The 21,986-nt window shown below is 42.3% G+C and overlaps 1 protein-coding gene across 1 annotated transcript in view; it reads right to left on the bottom strand.

The window, feature by feature from the left end:
- Positions 1-766: 766 nt before the first annotated feature.
- The window catches only part of qtrt2 (queuine tRNA-ribosyltransferase accessory subunit 2), a 67,409-nt gene continuing 46,189 nt past the window's right edge, over positions 767-21,986 (bottom strand). The window contains exons 8-9 of the mRNA XM_084325687.1: positions 7,526-7,643; positions 767-2,720 (exon numbers count right to left, since the gene is read on the bottom strand). Coding sequence (XP_084181813.1) covers positions 2,474-2,720; positions 7,526-7,643 — 365 coding nt within the window. The 3' untranslated portion in view covers positions 767-2,473. The remainder of the gene's footprint in view (positions 2,721-7,525; positions 7,644-21,986) is intronic.

Here is a 21,986-nt window from a genome sequence, read left to right as displayed (position 1 = left end):
TAGTTCCACTTCACTCTCAATACAACGGTTTAACCCTTTCACTAGCACACAACCAAAGGGTTAACACTTTCACTGCGACAATACAGATGGTTAACCCTTTCACTATCACACTACCAAAGGGTAACACTTTCACTGCGACAATACAGACAGTTAACCCTTTCACTGCCACACGACAATGGGTTAACCATTTCACAACCACACTACAGAAGGTTAACCCTTTCACTACCACACTACAGATGGTTCCGTCTGTTTGATTGATTGAAAACTTTATTAACAGATTGCAGAATGGGTACAATACAGTACGGCTCAATACACACAATTGTTAAGGGGATGCAGACCAGAGAAAGAATTGTGGTAGTGTAAGGGTTAACCTGCTGTAGTGTGGTCGTGAAAGGATTAAGGTCAGATCCGTCTAGAGCAGAGATTTATAGTACCTGGAAATGCTGTCAAGTCTTAAGTGCCGACTCTCGTATCGGAATGCCTCTCTTTAGAGGTTTTCTGGTATGGTATACCTGTATAAAACACCACATCAACAACTAAATATGGTGCGGAACAGAACACCACTGATCAGATAATCCAGTCCTCCTCGACATCCTAGATGCTGCACATCCCAGGGTCTCTTACATCACCCCTAATGATATACAGCCAGGATAAGAATTATACACATTTAAAATGACTCTGGAACCGCATTGGAAATGTATTCGTTTAACACAAGAAAAGCCCACATTGCATAGAATTAGTTTATAGACCCTTTAAGTGTGTTTCATTTTTTCTTTATGCACGCACCGACAGTCCTTAGAATCACACTCTCCCTCTCGCTCAAAGTCTGCCCTTACCGCCGCCCCCGGACACCTCTAGCAGTCAATTATAGTCCCCGTTCTTCAAATGATTCCCTCCGTGGCTGCATGGAGGATGGTGGCGGCATGCCAAGTCTTCACCTGTGCTGCTCAGTAGGAACCGACAAGACGGGAGAGAAACCCCAGGGAGCGGCTCCCCCGACGCCAGCCGCCACACGTGGAGGAATGTGGACGATAACGTTTGCAATATGTTCACGCTCCTCTTAATGGCTTTAATGGCATAACGACTGTGTCAAGTGACATGTACGTGTGATGCTCGAGTGCCAGCACATGCAGAGGGTAGGTACTGTATGTAAATGTGATAAGAAACTCTCAAGAGCGAAAGGTATATTCAAATGTATTACACAGCAAGTACATCGGCCATTAGAGGTAATCGTAACTGGCCGTAAAAAAGAAATCTCCATGAAGATGTGAGAAAAGCAGATCCTTGATGACAGAAAACACAACATTAGAAACATCAATAAAGCATGAAGTGATGTCAACACGGAGCGTCATGGGGGCTAAATGCAGTCAAACGGAAATCTCATTGGACACGCAGTGACTTCGTATTGATTGCAGACCATGTTTTTCCCCCTCCGTCTGGTCTGGTGCTGCTGCTGCTGTTCTAGGTGTGTTAACGAGTCCTGGAGACATTAGTCATACTCTTGGTTGCGTTCAGTCGGTCCTCGTAAACTTCATGTGACCGAATGGTATGTACAAGACGGCGGATTCAGACACTTCAGTCAACCTTTCCGTCTCAGGAAACGTCATGTTCAGTTCATGATGAAGAACGTTTTCGCCGCGAAAGGGTGAAGGATCGGTGAAACGCCACGACTCGTAAACACGGGCATCACGGGAGTTTAACACTTGCCGTTCCAGTGCAACTTCCTGGCGGTAAACTGGGACATTTACAAGTTGACGAGGACCGACCGAAGTAGGGCTGTCAAAATTGGCCAAAAATGACATTAGAATATTCCTTCTAAAAAATGGATTATATTGGAATATCTATTTTTGCATATATATAGAAAAAAATATATATAAATTGTTTTACATTGTTTGTTATTTCCGTTATTCCGTCGTTATTGTTGTTGTTGTAACTATGTCCTGTGAAGTCCTGTTTATTGTTGTTATTACTGTATTGTGTCATCTTAAATAAATATATAATAATTCAAATATATACGTTGATAGCCCTAGACCGAAGACACGTTCTGACCTGGAATAGAACCGCGGCAGGAGACTCACGGTCGATACTCCACCACTGTCCTCCCACTCCCGTCTCCATGGAATCATCCACCCCTCCTCCACTCCACTCCTCCCTGAAGGAGATGCTTGTGACAGAAATCTCTCTCCTCCCTCTCCCTCTTCCTTTCTCCCCCCGACCTTCCTCTCTCCTGAGCCGTTGTGGGAAACCCGGCTAATCCCACAGATTGACCCCCGTCTCCCTGCAGCGGCGGCGGTTCTCCTTGACCCGGTTGTGTAGCCGAAGGCACTTTTTAAGAGAAAGAAGAAAAGATTTCATCCGGCTAGACCACTGATCCTGAGATTAAGGGAGCAGCATCCACTCTTCTAATCCTCCCTAATCCCTTCATTCCGAACTCCATCGCTCTTCCCCCTCCCCCAGAATCATCCGTCCTTGCTTAGTCTCCTCGGCCCCGCCTCTCCCCTTCCAGCACCCTCCTCCTGAGCAGGTCCAGCTGGTCTCCGGCCAGGGCCTCCCTCACGGCGCTGAAGAAAGCCTGGTAGTGGGCCGTGTTGTGGAGCATGAGCAGCACTCCGGCCAGCAGCTCATTGGTCACCAGCAGGTGGTGTACGTACGCCCTCTGGTGGTTCCGGCAGCAGTAACAGCCACACCCCTCCACCAGGGGTCTGAAGTCCTCCCGGTACCTGGACAGAAGTTACCAGGTTACAGGTCTCCACACACACACAAGGAGAAAAGTTACTTATTTTAATAGCCTTCATTATAATAGCGTATCCACGTCTGGCACCACACAATTAAAAACACACCTGTCCAGAGTCAAACACCCCTGTAGCAGCAAAGAGGAGCGCTAACATAACGGAACACTACTTCAACAACTGCACAATTAATGGCGATATCCAGGTAAGGCATGCTTGACTAGGTGATTACTGTAGCATGCTTTCCACTGCTGACAGAAAAGGAAAATGTTTGGAGGTAAATTTGACGGCTGGACGGCTTGTGCTAAACATGCTGTTGGAGCATATTCACTGTTGGCAAAGCTAGCAACCATAATGCCTGCTTTCTGAAAAAGATGAAGACACATGCTTTCCACTGTGTCTTTGTGTTGCTTGGCAACCATTCTGCTAAATGTCTGAAGAACTAAATTGCTCGGCGGAAGAATGATTTTGTTATCAGCATTTTTATTTTGCTGTGTTTATTTTATTAAAACTGCCAGATATTCATATTGCCATACTTGGTGATTGTTTTATAAAAGCAATAGCTCACTTCAGGCCGTAGTATATGGTTATTACCCCACGCCCCTTTGCTGTGATATAATAACCATATACCACAACCTGTTGTGAGCTATTGCATTCAATGAATGATTAAATTAATGATTTTACTTGTGTCGGGCCATTCCAACCTTACAGGATTATAAAAAAAAATGTAAAGAACAAATTAAAACTACTAAACTACTTCTCTGCATGTTACGCCCACTCCCAGCTGTTTCATTATTTCCCTTGCCAGATCATTAATAAAGGTAACAAATAGGGTTGGAGATAGAGCATCACCTTGTTTCACCCCTTAGGCTTAGGGTGTTGGGAACCAGTATAATATTAATTTAGATTAACATAAGCCATGGGTACCCTATAGTTGGACTGTACAGCATGGTAGAATATGCTGTGGATTCGTGTTTGAAGGAGCCTAAATGCAAGGTGGTCTCCGTTAACAAAACCAAAAGTCTTTTGGAAATCAATAAAACAGGTAAACCTGTTTTCCTGAATTCTGTTTCTAATTACAGTACATTAGATTCGATTAAAATGTATTGTCATAGGGCGGTCAGGTGGCGTAACGGAGATTGCGTTCGTCACCAAACCCCGGAGCGGCTAGATTCGCCTGTTCGAATCCAGCTCACAGCTCCGGGGTTGTCACCAGCTTGGCTAGCCGTTCACACTAATACAATTGGCAGTATTAGAGGGTGGGAGAAGCTGGCGGGGTGGGTCCTACAGTTCGGTCGGGGCGCCTGCTAAGCGCGGATAGGACTTGAGTGGGATAGTGTGATCCTTCCACACGTTACGCCCTCTCAGGGAGAATACGCGCTGCCAGGTGAAAAGAAGCGGTTGATTGGCTGGACGTGTGTCGGAGGAAGCACGTGATAGCCTCCACTCTCCCAGACCGACTGTGGGGGGTAAGTGCGCAGCGACCAGGAAGGGGATTGGGAATTGGCATAACGACTAACATTGGGATGGGAGAAAATCGGAGGAAAATGGAGGGGGAAAAAGATCTTTTGAGGTTTTGGGAACGTAGTGAGACAGCAAAAGTTAACGTTACAGAGCTGATGGAATGGGACGCATTCTAATGATGATGGATCACGAGTCGCAACGTTTGTAGGACAAGAAGCTGCAGTGTCCAGAGATAAATAAACATTAACTCTCTAAAAATCAATCACACGTCAAAGTTAGTTAGGAAACATAAGGAGGAGATTGTCGCTTGCAACCAATGAAGCTCCTCTCCATAGGAAAGCCAGCGTCACATCCTCCTCGTATTCTCATGCAAAACAAGACGTGCCTCACTGGAGCGCCGATAGATACCTGCTCTTTTTCCTCCCCAGAGCAACGTGGTTGTTTTAGAAGTGCCTGGTATGCAAGTTATCCAAGTACGTTTACTGGTCTCATTTACATTTAGTAATTTAGCTGATTTACTTGTTGTACAAGTTAGCAGGAAGGGTACAGTAAGATTGTGCTACAGTCTTGAGTGCATAGTAGTATAGACATATTCGCAGAGTAGGTAGTAGTATAGACATAATGTGATCAGGCACAGACTTCAGGTCTTGTTGAACAATCTTTAAAAAATAATTGGATTTGGATTTCTTGGATATGAAAGTACAGGTTCATACCTTCAAAATAAGACATCACTTGTACAAATCGGGCGAAAACTTTTCAATCCATGTCTTATTAACCAAGATGATACCACAATAGGTAGTTTAGAGCGACAGAGCTTCAAAGGCTTGGATCTGTTTCTCTTAACGATGCATTCAGCACTACTTTACCCACATTGCAACACACCTAACCCCTCCCCCACCTAACACCTTCTCCAGGTGAGCTGCAGGAGAGCTTTGTTATTATGATGTGAGAGATGTGTCTGGGCTGCTCCGGAGAATAATGTGTGTGTGGGGGGGGGGGGGGGGGGGGGGGGGGGGGTGTGCGTGTGCATGTGCGTGTGTATGTGCGGTGCCCGCACTCAGTATCGGAGTCGCTCCGTTATGAGCGAGCAGCACAAGTCAGTCTCACTTTCGACTGAAATAGATGCGTTTGTTAGAGAAATTCAATAATCGAACAGTTATGCCTTTATTATATGCCTTATGCGCACTGCCAGCCTGCCTTTATGCGATGGAGAGATACACTTTCAATCTCCGTCGCATAAAGGCTGGCTGCGGCTGGCAGTGCAGTTCTATACTACAGTGCGCTCCGCACTGCTGCTCTTGTTCGATTGTTAGAGGAGTTTTCGCAAAATAGGTCTGCTGCCATATTTTGCTCCCCTTCGCAAGATTCACTCGTATGTCGGATTGTGTGAGCCATGCATGCAAGTCAATTTTAGAGTGAAATGTAATGTGTGGTGGTGAGTTTAATTCGTTTCAAAGCATTCGGATCATCATCTGTTATAGTGGGTCCGATTGTGAAGATTAAAGCAATACTTCACTTAGTTTTCACCATATGGGCGAATATGCCTATTACCTCCATGTAACCCACTTGAGAAGTCAATCACCAAGTTTCTGTGTCCCTGTGACAACTTTGAAATGGTCACATTTTGCTCCCCATCGACTTTGATGAGTTAAAAGAATTATTAAAAAAATCCTAATAACATGTTTGCGAACACATTTCTAGGCTCTGCAAAGAGGAGAGGTTGTCAGACCTTCTTTTATTGGCAACTGAGAAGGATGTTCCAATCAACCACAATGATGTCACAGAAATTTTTCGGGACCTGGCCAACAGGGAGATTCGGTTGTGAACCGGGAGGAGAGAATCTGTTCTCTATTGAACATCATACAGTAACATTGCATGTGTGGCTGTTTTGAATGGAAACCAAAGATTCTATTTCACACTATTCCACAATACTGTACCCATAGTATTCATTTCTCTCGCTTATATGATAGATAGATAGATAGATAGATAGATAGATAGATAGATAGATAGATAGATAGATAGATAGATAGATAGATAGATAGATAGATAGATAGATAGATAGATAGATAGATAGATAGATAGATTCTGTATTTATTCTTTTTATTATTGCTAATGTCATTATTGTTATTATTATTGTGGTATTGTGAGGTCTTGTTATTATTATTACTGTATTGTGTTTGTCTTTTTTTGTGTATAAAATGAAAAATAAATAAAAATATTTGATTAAAAAAAAGAAATTAGATAGTTCGTTAGAGAAATTAAATAATCGAACATGCCTTTATTATATGCCTTATGCGCACTGCCAGCCAGCCTTTATGCAATGGAGAGATACACTTACAATGTTGACGGAGAGAAGATAATCTCCCGAATGAGATATAATTCAACACAAACGGTTCCAAAGATATTAATCTTTCTCTGCATATTTTCACACAGCCAACAAAGTACTGGGTCCGTTGTCTCTGAATGGATTTGGTAGCTTGTCATCTCTGCGCGTCTCGTCTCCGACACTTGAGACCTGAGTACTTAGCCACTCCCCTCCAACACAACTGTAGCATTTTCACACAGCGAGGGATATAATACTGGCGGACAATCTAACATTAATTAACACATTTACACGTCGTATTAGGTTTTGCAAATAAGGAAACAGATAGAGAACATTTCAAAGCACAAAAAATTGCCAATATCTCAATTTCGACCTATTTCTGAATCACGCAACGTTTTGGGATTTTCTGAAGAATCGTGCGCTCCGGCATAATCCCCCCCACCGCCCCCCCAACATCACCGGCTGTCAAAACATATCCCGTTCCGCCTCAAAACCTAGTCACATTCCAGGGAAGGTGAATGAATGAAAACTTTATTAACAGATTGCAGAATGGGTACAGTACAGTACAGCTCAATACATACAATTGTTAAGGGGATGCAGACCAAAGAAAGACTTTCGTCTTGTTTACATCAGGGTCCCCCATTTTCAATTCATCGTAACATATATGACTTACATGACATACAGATAGACAGTACTGCTACATCTATACATTTATGACATACCAGATTTAGGTCTTGAGGTGGGAAGTTGGCAGTACAGTCTTCCCTGGATATCGACCCCTACTCCCGTTCACATATGGGGAATGTTCCTGAACACTTCAGGGATCCACTTCATGTGTGATCCTAGAAGATAGAAGCTCGATTCTTCTCTTCGATTTACCCCACCCCTACCCCTAGAGGGGATGCTGTTTGAGGTGTAAATTAGGCCTTATGGAGAAATTCTAGACAATAAAAGCAAGATGTAGGAATCTAAACATAGAACTGCAGGCGCAAAGCAGAGCGTAACAAACCTCTTATCTTGCAGATTGATTTCAAAGGGAGTCATCATTTGCATTTGGTCATCAGGCTTGACGGCTCCATTCTCTCGCGAGTCCCCTGCTGTGTTACACTCTTCATTCGACTCCAGCTCTGTCGACATGACATAACACACCGCAGTCGCATTACTCCCCAAAACACCCCATTTCACTACACAATCCCTTCCCCAAGAAAAGACATTTCCCAGAACAACACTACTTTGGCAGCTCTGATCCCCAAAACACATTAAACACCAAAAACATACATCAAAGCCAATTAAATACCGCATTGTCCTAATTTCATGCAGCTGTGGTAAAATAGTTATTGGACTGGCTTTGTTCCAAACCCAACCAAACAAGCCCCCCCCCCACCCATCTCCCATCCCTTAAATGATGCATAAATAAATACCAGCATTCACACATAATGCTGTAAAAGGCTCCCTTGCACATTACGTAAGCGATGTTCTCCACATGCCAAGCCGTTTCTATCATGAGGAACCGGCTGTAGTTAACGGGAGGGTGACCCAATGGGGGGGGGGGGGGATTACTGAAATGCATATGATGGAGAGAAGAAGCTGGCGATAAAAGAAACATGAGACAGAAAGATGAGTAGTGGAGCCAAAAAGACAGAGCAATGCCGGAAGAAAGAAAATGAAAATAAATTGAATGGACCAGGATGAAGAAAAGAGGGCAGGGTTTGAGATGGGTCAATTATTAAAGAGGCCTCAGCCTTCAAAGGGGAGGTGGTGTCCCAGGCGTGCTCCATTGGCTTTTTAAACGTTTTTTTCTCCTGGCGCTGGAAAACGGTAGAGGAAAGACCAGCGTGTATTTTGAGTTCCAAGTTTCAAGTTGTTTTATTTGTCACATATAAGGTACATGTACATTACAGTGAAATGCTTGGTTCTGTGTGACCCTCCTGAGATTGTGCTTCATACAGTAAAAATGTAAAAGAATAAAGACCAAACACTACACAAAATACACAATACAAAACTAAAATGTACAAAATGCAAAAAAAAACTCTTTGTGTGCAAGTACTTTGTGTTTGAGTTTAATAAAAAATAACGTTTGGCCTCTGCCTCTCGAGTCTCCGTCACGTCCTGTTTTAGGAAACCAGAGTCAACAGGGGGTTCTGCCTGCGGTTCTGTGGCCCGTTGATGAGGTGCCCCAGGTGTGGCCAACGTCTCGTTATCACTCAGGAATTGGGAGCCACTTGTCTGTCTCACCGACCAGCTGACTACCAGTTGACGAGACAAGTGACTCTCCATTGGCTCTCCCACAGGGCACTTGATGTGAAGAGCGCTTTTAGTGAGACTGAAGAGATTGTGAGAGGGGGGAGGTGGCTACACACATGTGGCAAGATGGAGACTAACAGTACATTCAGATACAACATGAATAGGAATAGCTTTACTTGTGTCAGCTCATAACTAACAAAACTGGCGTGGAGAGATGCAAAAAAAAAATTAAAATCTAAATGTAACCTATTCAATATCTATTCATAGCAGTCTATTTCATGTTCATTGTTCATCTCTGCCTGGTGAATTTCATGGATTTCCTGGTGAATTTGAAAGATTTTCCACTCAAGCAAACACCCTGCCTAGAGAGAAGCGGCGTCGGTTCACGTCTTTCAACTCTGATTCAGATTCAAAACTAACTTGACTTTGTACGCATTTGTGTCGCCTCTAAATCTTGCTTGTTCGTGTTGTATTTGAACCATACCTGGGTTACCATACCTTTTATTTGTACCATGACTGGGAGGTGTGTGTGAAAGGGGTGGGAGTGGGGGGGCCGTGCCTCTCCCACGGGGGCTTATAATTGGCTGAGAGGGAATCTCGCTTCTGGATTCGCCGGCCGGTGCCAGCGGTGCTGTTCTCACCTCCGGCGAACTCCATTATACCGCCGTGCGGAATCGACCGGTGCCGTCTGACACCAGGAACCCGCCAGTCCACCCCAGAGGAATCCGTAGCGGGGGCATGGCCACTCCAGCACAATCAAAAAGGAACAGAGTGCTAAGGAGAGGGCCGGCGCAGGTGGATAAGCATAATGGCCCCCTGCTGTGACACCATACTTCCCCCCATGGGGGCTTTTAATTGGCTGAGAGGGGGATTCGGGATATCGCCTCTGCTTTGCCGGTTTGGCAACGGCGAGGCTCATTGTCACCTCCAGTGACCTCCATTAATACCGCCTGTACAGACTACATTTAGTGCCGTCTGACACCAGGAACCCGTCCGGTAGACCCGGAGGAAAAACATAAAAACCTGCTTCATTCTTTTTCCACACAACATGGCATAGGGGCATGCGGTTTCATTGTTACCTCGCTGCTGCGAGGCTCTCTGCAGATTTAATTTCACCGGCTGGGTCTTTTTCTACCCAATTACTTTGTCTGATCTCGAGGTGAGAGGATGTAAACTCCCGTCAAACACACGTCTACGATCTTCTTATTAGCTCTCTCTCTGCTTCAACAAACTAAACTGCCCCCCCCATAATGTTGGCGTGTTCCTTTAACTAAAGCCAAAAATCGAAAACTAGGTGTGGAAAAAAAACATAAGACTAGAATTGTAAAAGGAAACTATATTGTGCACTTGCAGAATTAGTTCAAATAAAATACAAAATGAAATACAGAAAATGACTCTGAAAAAGTCTGTCAATTTGGTCAAATGTATCAACAAAGTAAGCATGAGGAGGCATTGGTGCATAATGTTCATTGAGACTGGGATGTTTACATGACTGTCAATTGCCTTCATGATGTTTGTATTTCACAATACCTATTCTGAACTTCTTAAATCGTGCCCCTGACAAATATTATAATGAAAAACTTTTTTCTGAAACGAAAACTAAACAATTTTAAAACAATAAAAACTAAACTGAAACTAACAAACCCACTCTGGAAACTGTTATGTATGTACCGGTATGTATATATGTATGTACGGTGTGTATGTATGTATACAGTATATGTACGTAGGTATGTATGTATATGTAACCGGTCTTATTTGACATGCCCGGGGTGGGAGTCGAACCCCGGTCTCCCGCGCCGCGGGCGGCATCACAGACCACTATACCAAGAGGTGAATTCACTTCTTGTTAATGGGTCTGGATGCCTCTGGGGAGTGAGTTTACTTGCAGTACCACTTAACGTCCACAGCCACTTCACTACACTGTCCATCCTGACTTAGTCCAGTCATTATAGGCCAGAATTAGGCTAAACCTAGGACAAATTGCAACATTAGCAAACTCAACTGATTTTGTATCCTCAATATGTCTTTAGTGAGAGAAAAAAAGTCCCAAGGAATCCCATCATGGGAAATGTGTTTTTTTTCAATGTACTTGATTGCTGGCAGGATCACTGACGACACTGTCTTTCAGAGATTGTGACGCGTTCAAATTTTGAGGTAGCTCAAAAGTAAAGATACCATTTGATTCTAGACAACCTCGGGTTTCCAATGAGACCAACCATGTCATGTTACCTCATTGGAAAGGGGGCTACATACCTAATTATTCAAAGTTAAGACGATTTTTTGGGGAGGGAAATATGGCCATCACCATTTTTCAAATGGTCCCTTGGCCTTCTACCTCAATATATGTTAATGGAAATGGGTTATAAAAAAAAAAACATCTCCATGGACCTATCCCCACGGACATAAACCCTTGAGCCCCATCCTCGTGGACTGAGCTCCACAGAGCCTATCTACTAATATTCCAAGAAGAAAAAATTTTCTTTATCAAATGTTTTGATTCGTTCTGGCGTGTATGCTAATTGGTGCATATCAAATAAGATAATGTGTGATTTGCATGAGTAAACAGAATAATTCAATGAAGTTGTGATTGACTTTTTTTCTTGTCTTTGTGTGTGTAATCAGCTTGTGAGTTTTTATAGTGATATCTAAAAGTAAAATTTTCACCACTATGTTATAACAGGCATTTTTCGATATGAATATATATAGGTCGTTTTCAAAACTTTCCCATGATGGGATTCCTTGGGACTTTTTTTCCCTCACTAAGGACATAATGAGGATACAAAATCAGTTGACTTTGCTACTGTTGCAATTTGTCCTAGGTTTTTTCATATAATGACTGGACTAACTGTGGATAGACACGTGCTACCTCCGTTACATATATTAGGGGTGGGAATCACCAGAGGCCTCACGATACTTAAGCCACGATACGATAGTATTGCGATTCAAAATATATTGCAATATTAATATTGTGATTTATTACCTTTTTTCAATTGCAAAGTAAAACTTTGTCAACATGTTTTATCTAATAAAATAGTTTTCAGTCTGTTCATCTCACATTTTTATTGCAGCAAATGGGATTTTCTCAAGCAGACAGATGTCAACACTGTAATCTGTGTTGCATGTACCTGACAAACTGAACTGTTTGTATTACAGTCATATTCCAACTTAACTGAATGCACACGTGTGCATGTGTGTGGACTACTGTACTATTACAGGTATTGAAATGAACAATGCAACTTCCTTATACAAAAAAATTATTATAATAATTTATAATAAATAATAAAATATCGATACTTGGCGTCCTTGTATCGATACAGTATCGCCACGCAAAGTATCGCGATACTATACTGTATCGATATTTTCCCCCACCACTGATGTATATGCCACTGCGTGTGTGCTGTCCTGCAGAGGCAAGCTGTAGTGGCTGATATGTGTCTTTTTTACTTTTCTTTTAAATTGTTATCATTATTTATTTGTTTAATTAGCCTTTGTAGGGCTACATGTATCAATCAATCAGATTTATTTATATAGCACATTTAACATGACACATGTATGTATGTATGTATGTATGTATGTATGTATGTATGTATGTATGTATGTATGTATGTATGTATGTATGTATGTATGTATGTATGTATGCATGTATGTATGTATATATGGATAATGCACGCAAGCATGTTAACCTTACGGAAAAGAGAGAAATCCAAAATGAATAAAAGAAAGAATTGATAACAAAAAAGAAACTGAACGAAACTAAACTGAAAACTAAAATAAAAAATGAAATAAAAATAAAAGCGAATAAATTTTTTAAAACTATAATAACCCTGGCTCCACTGCAGGCAACCCACAGCAGTCAATGTTCTCCCCCGTCAAATTGGATGTGCGTTGAGCGCTCATTAATTTGTGACGTCAATCTAAAGCAGCATAGTATAGTTAACCATATCCACGGCTATATGGTGAATCCGAGATCAATCTTCCTGCAGGCGTCACCACTCTGAGCTCTGAGTCTTCATCATCATCATCTGCTCTGCCGGTCCGTTATTAATCTCATCTTTATCACCATCACGAGCGTCATCCCAGGGGAGATGCTTAGGCCCTCTGTGATCTGCTAGCGAGAGGTGTGCATCTTTTATCCACCCTCGACGTTCTCATCATTCTGCATCAAGGAGGAGGAGGCTAAAAGGCTCAAGGAACTAATCAGAAAAAGGCCGGACACCGTGGAAGTTGTGATAAAGGAGAACTCATCTCCGCCCAGAGGAAACGTCTCACCCTCTCTACGTGATGATGAGATCGCATGGCTAAGGAGCACATGTCACCCGTCTCTGTAATGGCTCCTCCTGTCACGATGGCTCTAGCCCTCTGATGCTGATCTGCACCCGTGGCCCCGTTACATACTATCCGTCTCTATATTTCTATACGGGGGGCGACGGTGGCTCGGGAGGTAAACGCATGGTTCCCGGTTAGATTTGTTAGATTCCGACTGCAGCGTGTTGAAGTGTCCTTGAGCAAGACACTTAAACCCCTAACTGCTCCCGATGAGCAGGTTGGCACCTTGCATGGTCGCCTCCACCGTCGGTGTGTGAATGTGTGAGTGAATGGGTGAATGCGAGGCATTTAAGTTGTAAAGCGCTTTGGATAAAAGCGCTATATACAAGGCGGTTAGGTGGCCGAGCGGAGATTGCGTTCGTCACCAACCCCGGAGCTGTGAGCTGGATTCGCCTGTTCGAATCCAGCTCACAGCTCCGGGGTTGTCACCAGCTTGGCTGGCCGTCTGCACTAATACAATTGGCTGTATTAGAGGGTGGGAGAAGCTGGCGGGGTGGGTCCGGGTCGTTGTAAACAGCGACTCCTACAGTTCGGTCGGGGCGCCTGCTAAGCGCGGATAGGACTCGAGGGGGATAGTGTGGTCCTCCCACACGCTACGCCCTCTCGATGAGAATCCGCGCTGCCAGGTGAAAAGAAGCGGTGATTGGCTGGACGTGTGTCGGAGGAAGCACGTGGTAGCCTCCACTCTCCCAGATGATCTGACTGTGGGGGGTAAGTGCGCAGCGACCAGGAAGGGACTGGGAATTGGCATACGACTAACATTGGGATGGGGAGAAAAATCGGAGGAAAATGGAGGGGGGAAAAGACCAAAAAAAAAAAAAAAAAAAAAAGCGCTATATACATGCAGTCCATTTACCATTTCTATATTTGGGTTTATCTGAAATAATTTACCAGATCATTTAACCCCATTTGGTATATTTAATACTTCATCTTAAAACGTAGCTGCTCATGGTTTGAATGACTGTTGCTTGTTGCAAATAGCTCATGACATTGTTGTTTTTTATTTATTGTTGTTTTATTGTTGGGGCACCTATTGTAGTTGTGTGCTTTCTTCTTTCTTTCATTCGTTATACTGTAGTGTGTGTCTATGGCAACCCATAGAACTGATTGGTAACATTCTATGAAACGGTGAACAATGACTATAGACCACCGCAACACTTCCGGGATTCTGAAATCAGGGAGGAGATAGCGGGGGGAGCAAATTAATGAATGTGGATGAGAGCCTTGATATAAGTTGTTGCAGCTACGGCTGTGGGGGTGCTGGAGACATGATCCAATATACTTTTATTTTTATTTTTTACTTTGGCCATTTCCCTGGCTCTTTTATACGTTTATCACATTTATACTTGGTCAAGTTCGACCGACAGAAGCAGGCTGAAAGGGTTCAGATGGGGGGGAAGACACTCTGGGAAAGGCACGGCTGCAGTCCGGGATTCGAACTCGCTCAGCCCCAGATCCGTGACGAGCACGGTTGTCCACGGCGCTGAAATAGCACTCGCGGTACGTGGTGAGCTACTGGAGCTCCCCGATCCAATATACTTTTATGTGCCTGAGTCTCCTGAACACGGCGCAACCAATTCCAAATCGATCAGAACTAAATCGGCCGAGCTAAAGTCCCCTTTTCAGCACCTACTCCCCATACGCATGCGCAGATTGCCAACGGAGTCTGAACGGCGCACGGCGCGCGACGCGGCGCGAATGAATGTTGAATGTTCCATCAGAGGGGGGGAGCTTGTGGTGGTAATGTGAGTGGCTATAGACCACTGCACTTAAATATAAACATTAGTCTACCTGGAGACTCAATGAGGTCATTGTAGATGTCGCCATAAGACGCGTCTGGCCATTGAGTGGGATCATTTTACCATTATCCTGTTCGGCTGAAAGGACACTGGCCACCGAAGCAGGCACAAGCTCCCCCCCTCTGATGGAACATTCAACATTCATTCGCGCCGCATCGCGCGCCGTTCAGACTCCATTGGCAATCTGCGCATGCGTATGGGGAGTAGGTGCTGAAAAAGGGACTTTAGCTCGGCCCATTTAGTTCTGATCGATTTGGCGCCGTGTTCAGGAGACTCAGGCGCATAAAAGTCTATTGGATCATGTCTCCAGCACCCCCACAGCCGTAGCTGCAACCACTTACATCAAGGCTCTCATCCACATTCATTAATTTGCTCCCCCCGCTATCTCCTCCCTGATTTCAATGTAACGCGGAAGTGCAGTGGTCTATAGGCGGTTTTGCTGGAATTCTGTTGCTAGGGAATAGTTTGGACCCAAATGTGTTCCAAACATTGCAACAGGAAATACACGTGTGTCCTTGTAGAATGCTATTGTTGTCTCTTTGAAACAGTCAATAGTTGTGTCCCAGGGGCCGTATCATTTGAAGACCGGATGTGTCACAGCGGTGTGACCAAGGTGGTCCGGTTTCAAAAGATCCTTAAAATGCAGCTGAGAAAAGCAGCCTTCTGGAGGATCCAACGGATGGCTCCTTTGGGACAGCCAAGTATCCCAGAATGTATTTCACATCAACCGGCAGCAATGACAGAAGGCTGAAAGCTGTTGTAATGTGTGATCTAGGACCGTTATCATGTCGGTATTAATATTTTTTCGATTTACAGTCCCAATATGTGGTCAGTTTATACAAATAATGCCTGTTTGGAAATTAGCTTCAAGGTCTTTCCAGAAATGGAGCAGCTGCAAGAGGACAGCGGTTGACTCATGCCCAGTTGTAAACCCTGAGGTTTAACAATCGTGACCAGTCGTCCTCGCTATGTTCCTTATCAGTCATTTGTCAGCCTCCCCAGTTAGTAGCTAAATTAATAAACTTAGTGGAAGTGGCAATAATCAAATAATCTGTATACAAATCATTGATTTATCTGTCTGATTCAGATGACACTGACACTCTCATCTCTTAATCACAACACAGTATGGATATTAAATATTATTATATATTATTTACACAGAATTGATATTAAATATTATATATTATTTAATATCAATGCTGTGTTGTGATTAAGAGATGAGAGAAAACTTAATTATTCCCAGGGGGAAATTATGTTGTTGGAAGGGATATTGCAAATTATTTCAATAACTATTTCACAAATAAAGTAAATACTATAAGAAACAACATGCCACCTGTAAATGCTAATTTATCAGATTAAATTATAAAAGGTCAGATCATGAAGGACAAATAATGTGAATTAGAATTTTTGTTCACAAATCTTTCAGAAATTGAAAAGCTATTGTCTGAATTAAAATGTGACAAACCCTCTGGTCACGACAATCTGGACAGTAGACTTTTAAAGCTATCAGCTGGAAGTATTGCTGGTCCGATTCAATTTGAGTCTCAACACATTGAGTGCCGACCACGAGATTAGTCGGGTTAACTCGCCATGCGTTGAGTGCCAAGGCCCGAGAAAACCAGAGAAAACTCAGGTTTTAATCGTTATTTCTTTTATTAGCAATATCCATTCATTTTTCATCCATCCAGCCTGACGTTATCATTGGGAATGGGTCTGAGCTCGAAAAGGGCAAATACCGCCGCCTATCGTCTCCCGGATGGTATGGCACATTGGATTGGATTGGGTGGGGCTGTGCATCAGAAAAAAAGTCCGTCCGGGGTTTTCCCTTCTCTGGCAAGCAGTATCTGTTACCACATTCACTGGGGAGGCTCGGAGCAGCTTTCGATTATGTGTTTTGGACTATAACGTTGGATCAATAAACGCGATCAATATTTGGAATGGCAATCAGGAATTGGATTAATCTTTTTGCAGAACATCTGATGTGAGGTAAGGACTCTATGTTACCAGTTTTGGGTTAATCAAATGTTTTTTTCACAGCGATCACGTGTGTGTGTGTGTGCGTAACGTTAGCACTAAGCACGGCATGGATAATCGATTTTTCAGCCTGCTTCTCTAGCGTGCATAAGTACACATATACTATCGATAATCTAGCGTTTATTTGAAAACTATTCATAAATCAGCCGAAAAATTACAACGCGTTTTGTGTATTCCACTAAAGAGCTATTATCGCGGAATTTCTCTGGAATTACTAGAAATCTCCAAAACTATACTCGTATTCAAAACGGTAAAAAACGGAAATGTACCAATGAAAAAACAATACGTTTCGTACATGTTGACTGCAAGCAAGTCATTGATAAGCGAGGGGTGTTTTAGACCCATAGCCATAATTTAAGATATAGTTTAAGCCTTCGCAAATTTCCCAGACCTCCCATTGACTTCCATATTGGCACGGTAGCCCTAATATGGTCAAAGGGGCGTGGCACTGAATGTGTTAACACTTTCACTGCCACACACGAGATATCTCTTCTAAAAAAAATATATATATATATATATATATTTTTTTTTTAAGTGATCTGAAATCATATTGCATCACGCGAGCCTACCCGAGTATACCCGAGCACCGCCGGCGATCAGATGTGGAAAAAAGCGCCCCCTATCGTCTCCCAGATGACATAAGGGATTTTGGAATGGACTCAATGAAAATGGATGGGGAAAAAAATCCTGTACTCCACAATTTCCAGTCCACTGATGCAGCCGGGGTTACCACAGTTCATTCTGGAGCCTCTCAGCTCCGCGGAATCATGTACTGTGCTGTACACACGTTGGATCCATACACTTATCGATTTTTTCGAATGGTGATCAGGAATTGGAATATACCAGTTGGATACCATCTGATGTCAGGTAAGGAATCTATGTTCAGTGTTAGGATAATCAGACTAATTTTGATGAAGATATAGGCTGTTTTGTGAAATGGGCTCTTTCGGTTTCACTGTAAAAGTCCAAGAGGAAATGAACACGGCGATTATCCGTGCGCGGCTCGAATGTGCTTGCGTGCACGTATAATATTGATCATCTAGCATTTATTTGAAAACGATTCATAAATAGGCAGACGAATATCAACGTTCTGGAATATTCCAGTAAAAGACGATTATCATAGAATGGTCTAGAATGAACTGTTTTTTACCTCAAAATGAATGCTTTTCAAAATGCTCTCAAACGGAAATGAAGCGATAAAAAACCAATCTGCCTTGACAGCACTGACTGGAAAAGGATTCTTTGATAAGCGACGGGCAGATTAGACACATAGCCATAATTTAAAACATAGATTAGGCGATATTAAGCGTAACATTGGCGCCGATGGTGGCATTGAAGCGATACCTCTGGCGCCACCTCGTGGCATTCAAAGTGTTAAGGAAGGAATTTATCCGCAAATATGGAAGGTAGCTAAGGTCACTCCTCTACCAAAAAATGTAAAAGAATCATTCATTGGACCAAATAGTAGGCCAATCAGTATTTTACCTGTTTATACTTATGGAAAGAATTGCATTTAAACAAATTCAAAATGACTTCTCCCTTAATAACATAAATTCTGACTTTCAACATGCTTATAAACCTGGCTATTCAACATGCACAGCACTTACACAATTGGCTGATGATTGGCTAAGAAATATTGACTGTAAATTATTAGTTGGTACAGTACTGTTAGATTTTAGCGCAGCTTTTGATCTCATTGATCATGAACTGCTGCTTACAATATATAATATAAATATAAATAAATAAATAATGCTAAATAATGCTAAATAATGCTTGCAATAGAGAGCATCCTGACCGGCAACATCACCTCCTGGTTTGGGAATAGCACTGCACAAGACCGTAGCAGACTACAAAGAGTGACACGTTCAGCCGAACGCACAATTAGAGGGGGGCTTCCCACCCTCCAGAACATTTACAACAAGCGGTGCAAGGGGAAGGCTAAGAGAATTATTAAGGACTCGAGCCACCCGAACAACTGCCTCTTTGAACTGCTGCCGTCAGGCAAGCGATACCGGAGTCTTAAGGCGAGCACAGAAAGACTCAGAAGGAGCTTCTATCCCCAGGCCATCAGGCTGCTAAACGAACAATAATCGCTAAACGAACAATAATCACTATGCAACAACCATCAAATGCACACAGCACACACACCCACACGCACACACTCACTCAAACAAACAACACACTGCAGCACCCACTCTCCACACTTTAGATCACACAAACACACTTACACTTTATATTTATTGATAAAGGATTTGCACTACAACTCGTACACCTACTGTGAATTGTACCTAAACTGCACCTCGTCCATTTATGCCTTGCACTATATAGTATTGTATATTAGTACACTGCACAGTATTGTATATTGTATGGTAACTACTAGGGATGTCCGATATTATCGGCCGACCGATATTATCGGCCGATATCGGCAGTAAAATGTGATATCGGAAAATATCGGTATCGGTTTAAAAACAAAAAGAAACAATAACAATATTTGTTATATATATATCCAGTGAAATTATTAGTTACCTGAAATTATTCAGTTTTTTGGACGGGGAAACCCTGCATATATCGGTATCGGTTGATATCGGTTGATATCGGTATCGGAAATTAAGAGTTGGACAATATCGGAATATCGGTATCGGTAAAAAAGCCAATATCGAGCATCCCTAGTAACTACGTCTACGAACATTGTACATATGTCTAAACTGAACACTGTGACCTCTTTTTTTACTTCTAATTTTTACTATGTTTTTATTTCATACTTATCTTGTCATGCACAGTCTCTGGAGCGCAACAGTAAGAAGCATTTTGTACAAAAGTATTCTGTACTTCTGTATGACAACTATTAAAGAAACTTGAACTTGAAACTTACAAAACTAGCTGATTATGGTTTCAAACACTCAGCTTCTAACTGGATGAAAAGTTACTTATTCATGAGACAACAATGTGTCCTGTTTAATGGAACTTTATCAAGCGTTAAAACGCTACAATGTGGCATTCCTCAAGGAAGTTGCCTTGGACCATTATTATATTCAATATTTGTAAATGATATGCCACATAGTTTAAAAAATGCAAGCAGTTCCGTTTATGCAGATGACACATGCTTCGGCAAGCAATGCCAAAGACCTCAGCAGTCTTCTTCAAAGCGAGTTAATGCAGATTTCTGAATGGGTCATGGTAAATAAGCTGAAACTAAATGAATCCAAAACAAAATGTCTGATTATTTGTTCAAAGCATGCTCAGAAAGATAAACACAGATTAAATATTTCTTTGCATGGTGCAGATATTATATAGATAAGTTAAGGAGGCCAGATTGTTCGGAGTTATAATAGATGAAACACTCTCTTGGTCAACACACATTAACAATATTGTAAAAAATTTAAATAAAAAATTAGCAGAGGCGGCTGAGTGGCGCAGTGGGCAAGGCGCTCGCCACTAACGCAGGAGATGCTGGTATCGAGCACAGCTCTCGGCGTTGCTACCGGCTTGGCCGGCCGTCATACTAACACAATTGGCAGTGTTAGAGGTTGTGGACAGCGACTCCTACAGGTCGGTTGGGTGACGCCTGTACAACAGGAAGTATCGGGGGCAGCGTGAGCCTCCCACGCGTTACTCCTCGCCACTGAGAGTTCGAGCTGTCTGGTGAAAAGATGCGACAGGCTGCCTCCTCGTGTACTGGAGGGGACACGTGATGCAAGGCTTCTATCCTCACTACAGCCGAGCAGAGGGAGGCATAGTCTAGCAACGTTCAAGACAGGGGAGGGAAGAATTGGAGTCACGAAATTGGGATGGGAAGTATTTAAATTATTAGACGGAATGCCTATTTTTTAACTGACACAACTACCAAGCAAGTCATACAATGGCTAGATTTGTCACATCTGGACTACTGTCCAGCAATCTGGTCAAATGCATCTAAACAAGACTTAAATAAAATACAGCTCACTCAAAATAAAGCTGCAAGACTTGCATTGCATAGCTCAATTAGAAACAGTGTTGAAAAAATGCACAAGGAACTGTCATGGATGAGAGTCAATGAGAGACTAGTGTGTAGTCTTATTTTGTTTATGAGAAATATTTATACTTTACATAAACCTGTGTGCCTCTTTTCGCAGCTGGTGCTTACTAGTGATGGTCATGGCTATGGCACTAGACAAGCCTTGAGGGGTTGGTTCGCCCTGCCGAGACCCAGAACTGAAGCCTTAAAGAAAACTGTAATGTACAGGGCAATGTCCTACTCTGGAATAGACTTCCACAGTATTTGGTTTCAATTACCAGTAAGGTGGGATTCAAGAGGAGACTAAGAGGGGCTGTAATGCAGAAAGAGATTGATTTAGGTTGGGTCTAATCTGTGTCTAATGAATGGGTTCTTGTGTTGGGTTATGTGTTGATTTGGAATGTCTTTGTCTAGTGGTTATGAGGAGTATTAGTGTATGGAATGTCGTGCTGTTTTTGAGCATGTTTTAGTTTTCTCTGAGATGTCTCCGTTTGTTGTTTTATTGATATTTGTTGTTTTATTGATATTTGATTTGTTCTATGTTTGTATATTTGTTATTGTTCTATATTTGTTTGTATGTTTTATTGGTGTTTTATTGATATTCGTTTCATTTTTATGTAGTTTTATAGATTATTCTTGTTTGATTTTTATATGTTTGTATCCAGACCCCAGGAAGAATAGTCGAGGCAGTGACTAATGAGGATCTGAAATAAAGAAATAAAGAAATATACAAAAGGTAAATAAGAAGAAAGAAAGAAAGAAAGAAAGAAAGAAAGAAAGAAAGAAAGATAGAAATAATTGTGTTAAGCCCGCCATGTACTGCAATTGTCATCATAACCTAAAAATCAAAGTTAAATCAAATAATACAATAATAATAAGTATTTACTCAGTCAAATCCCTTTGATATACAGAGATGAAGAGCATTTAGTTGATTAATTTTCAGCAGCTGCTCCCACTTTAGAATTTAATTATAACAAATGCTTGTTATATTCATCCTCTTTCTCGTGTCTGTGCAAATTATTTTTGATGGGAGTTAGGAAAATAATAAGGAGACTGGCTTCTGGATGTCAACC

This window comes from Notolepis coatsorum, assembly GCF_963971535.1.
Source record: "Notolepis coatsorum genome assembly, chromosome: 12".
NCBI classification, from domain to species: Eukaryota; Metazoa; Chordata; class Actinopteri; order Aulopiformes; family Paralepididae; genus Notolepis; species Notolepis coatsorum.
Note: the sequence above shows the minus strand (reverse complement) of the source record. Positions and strands in the feature narration are given on the sequence as shown.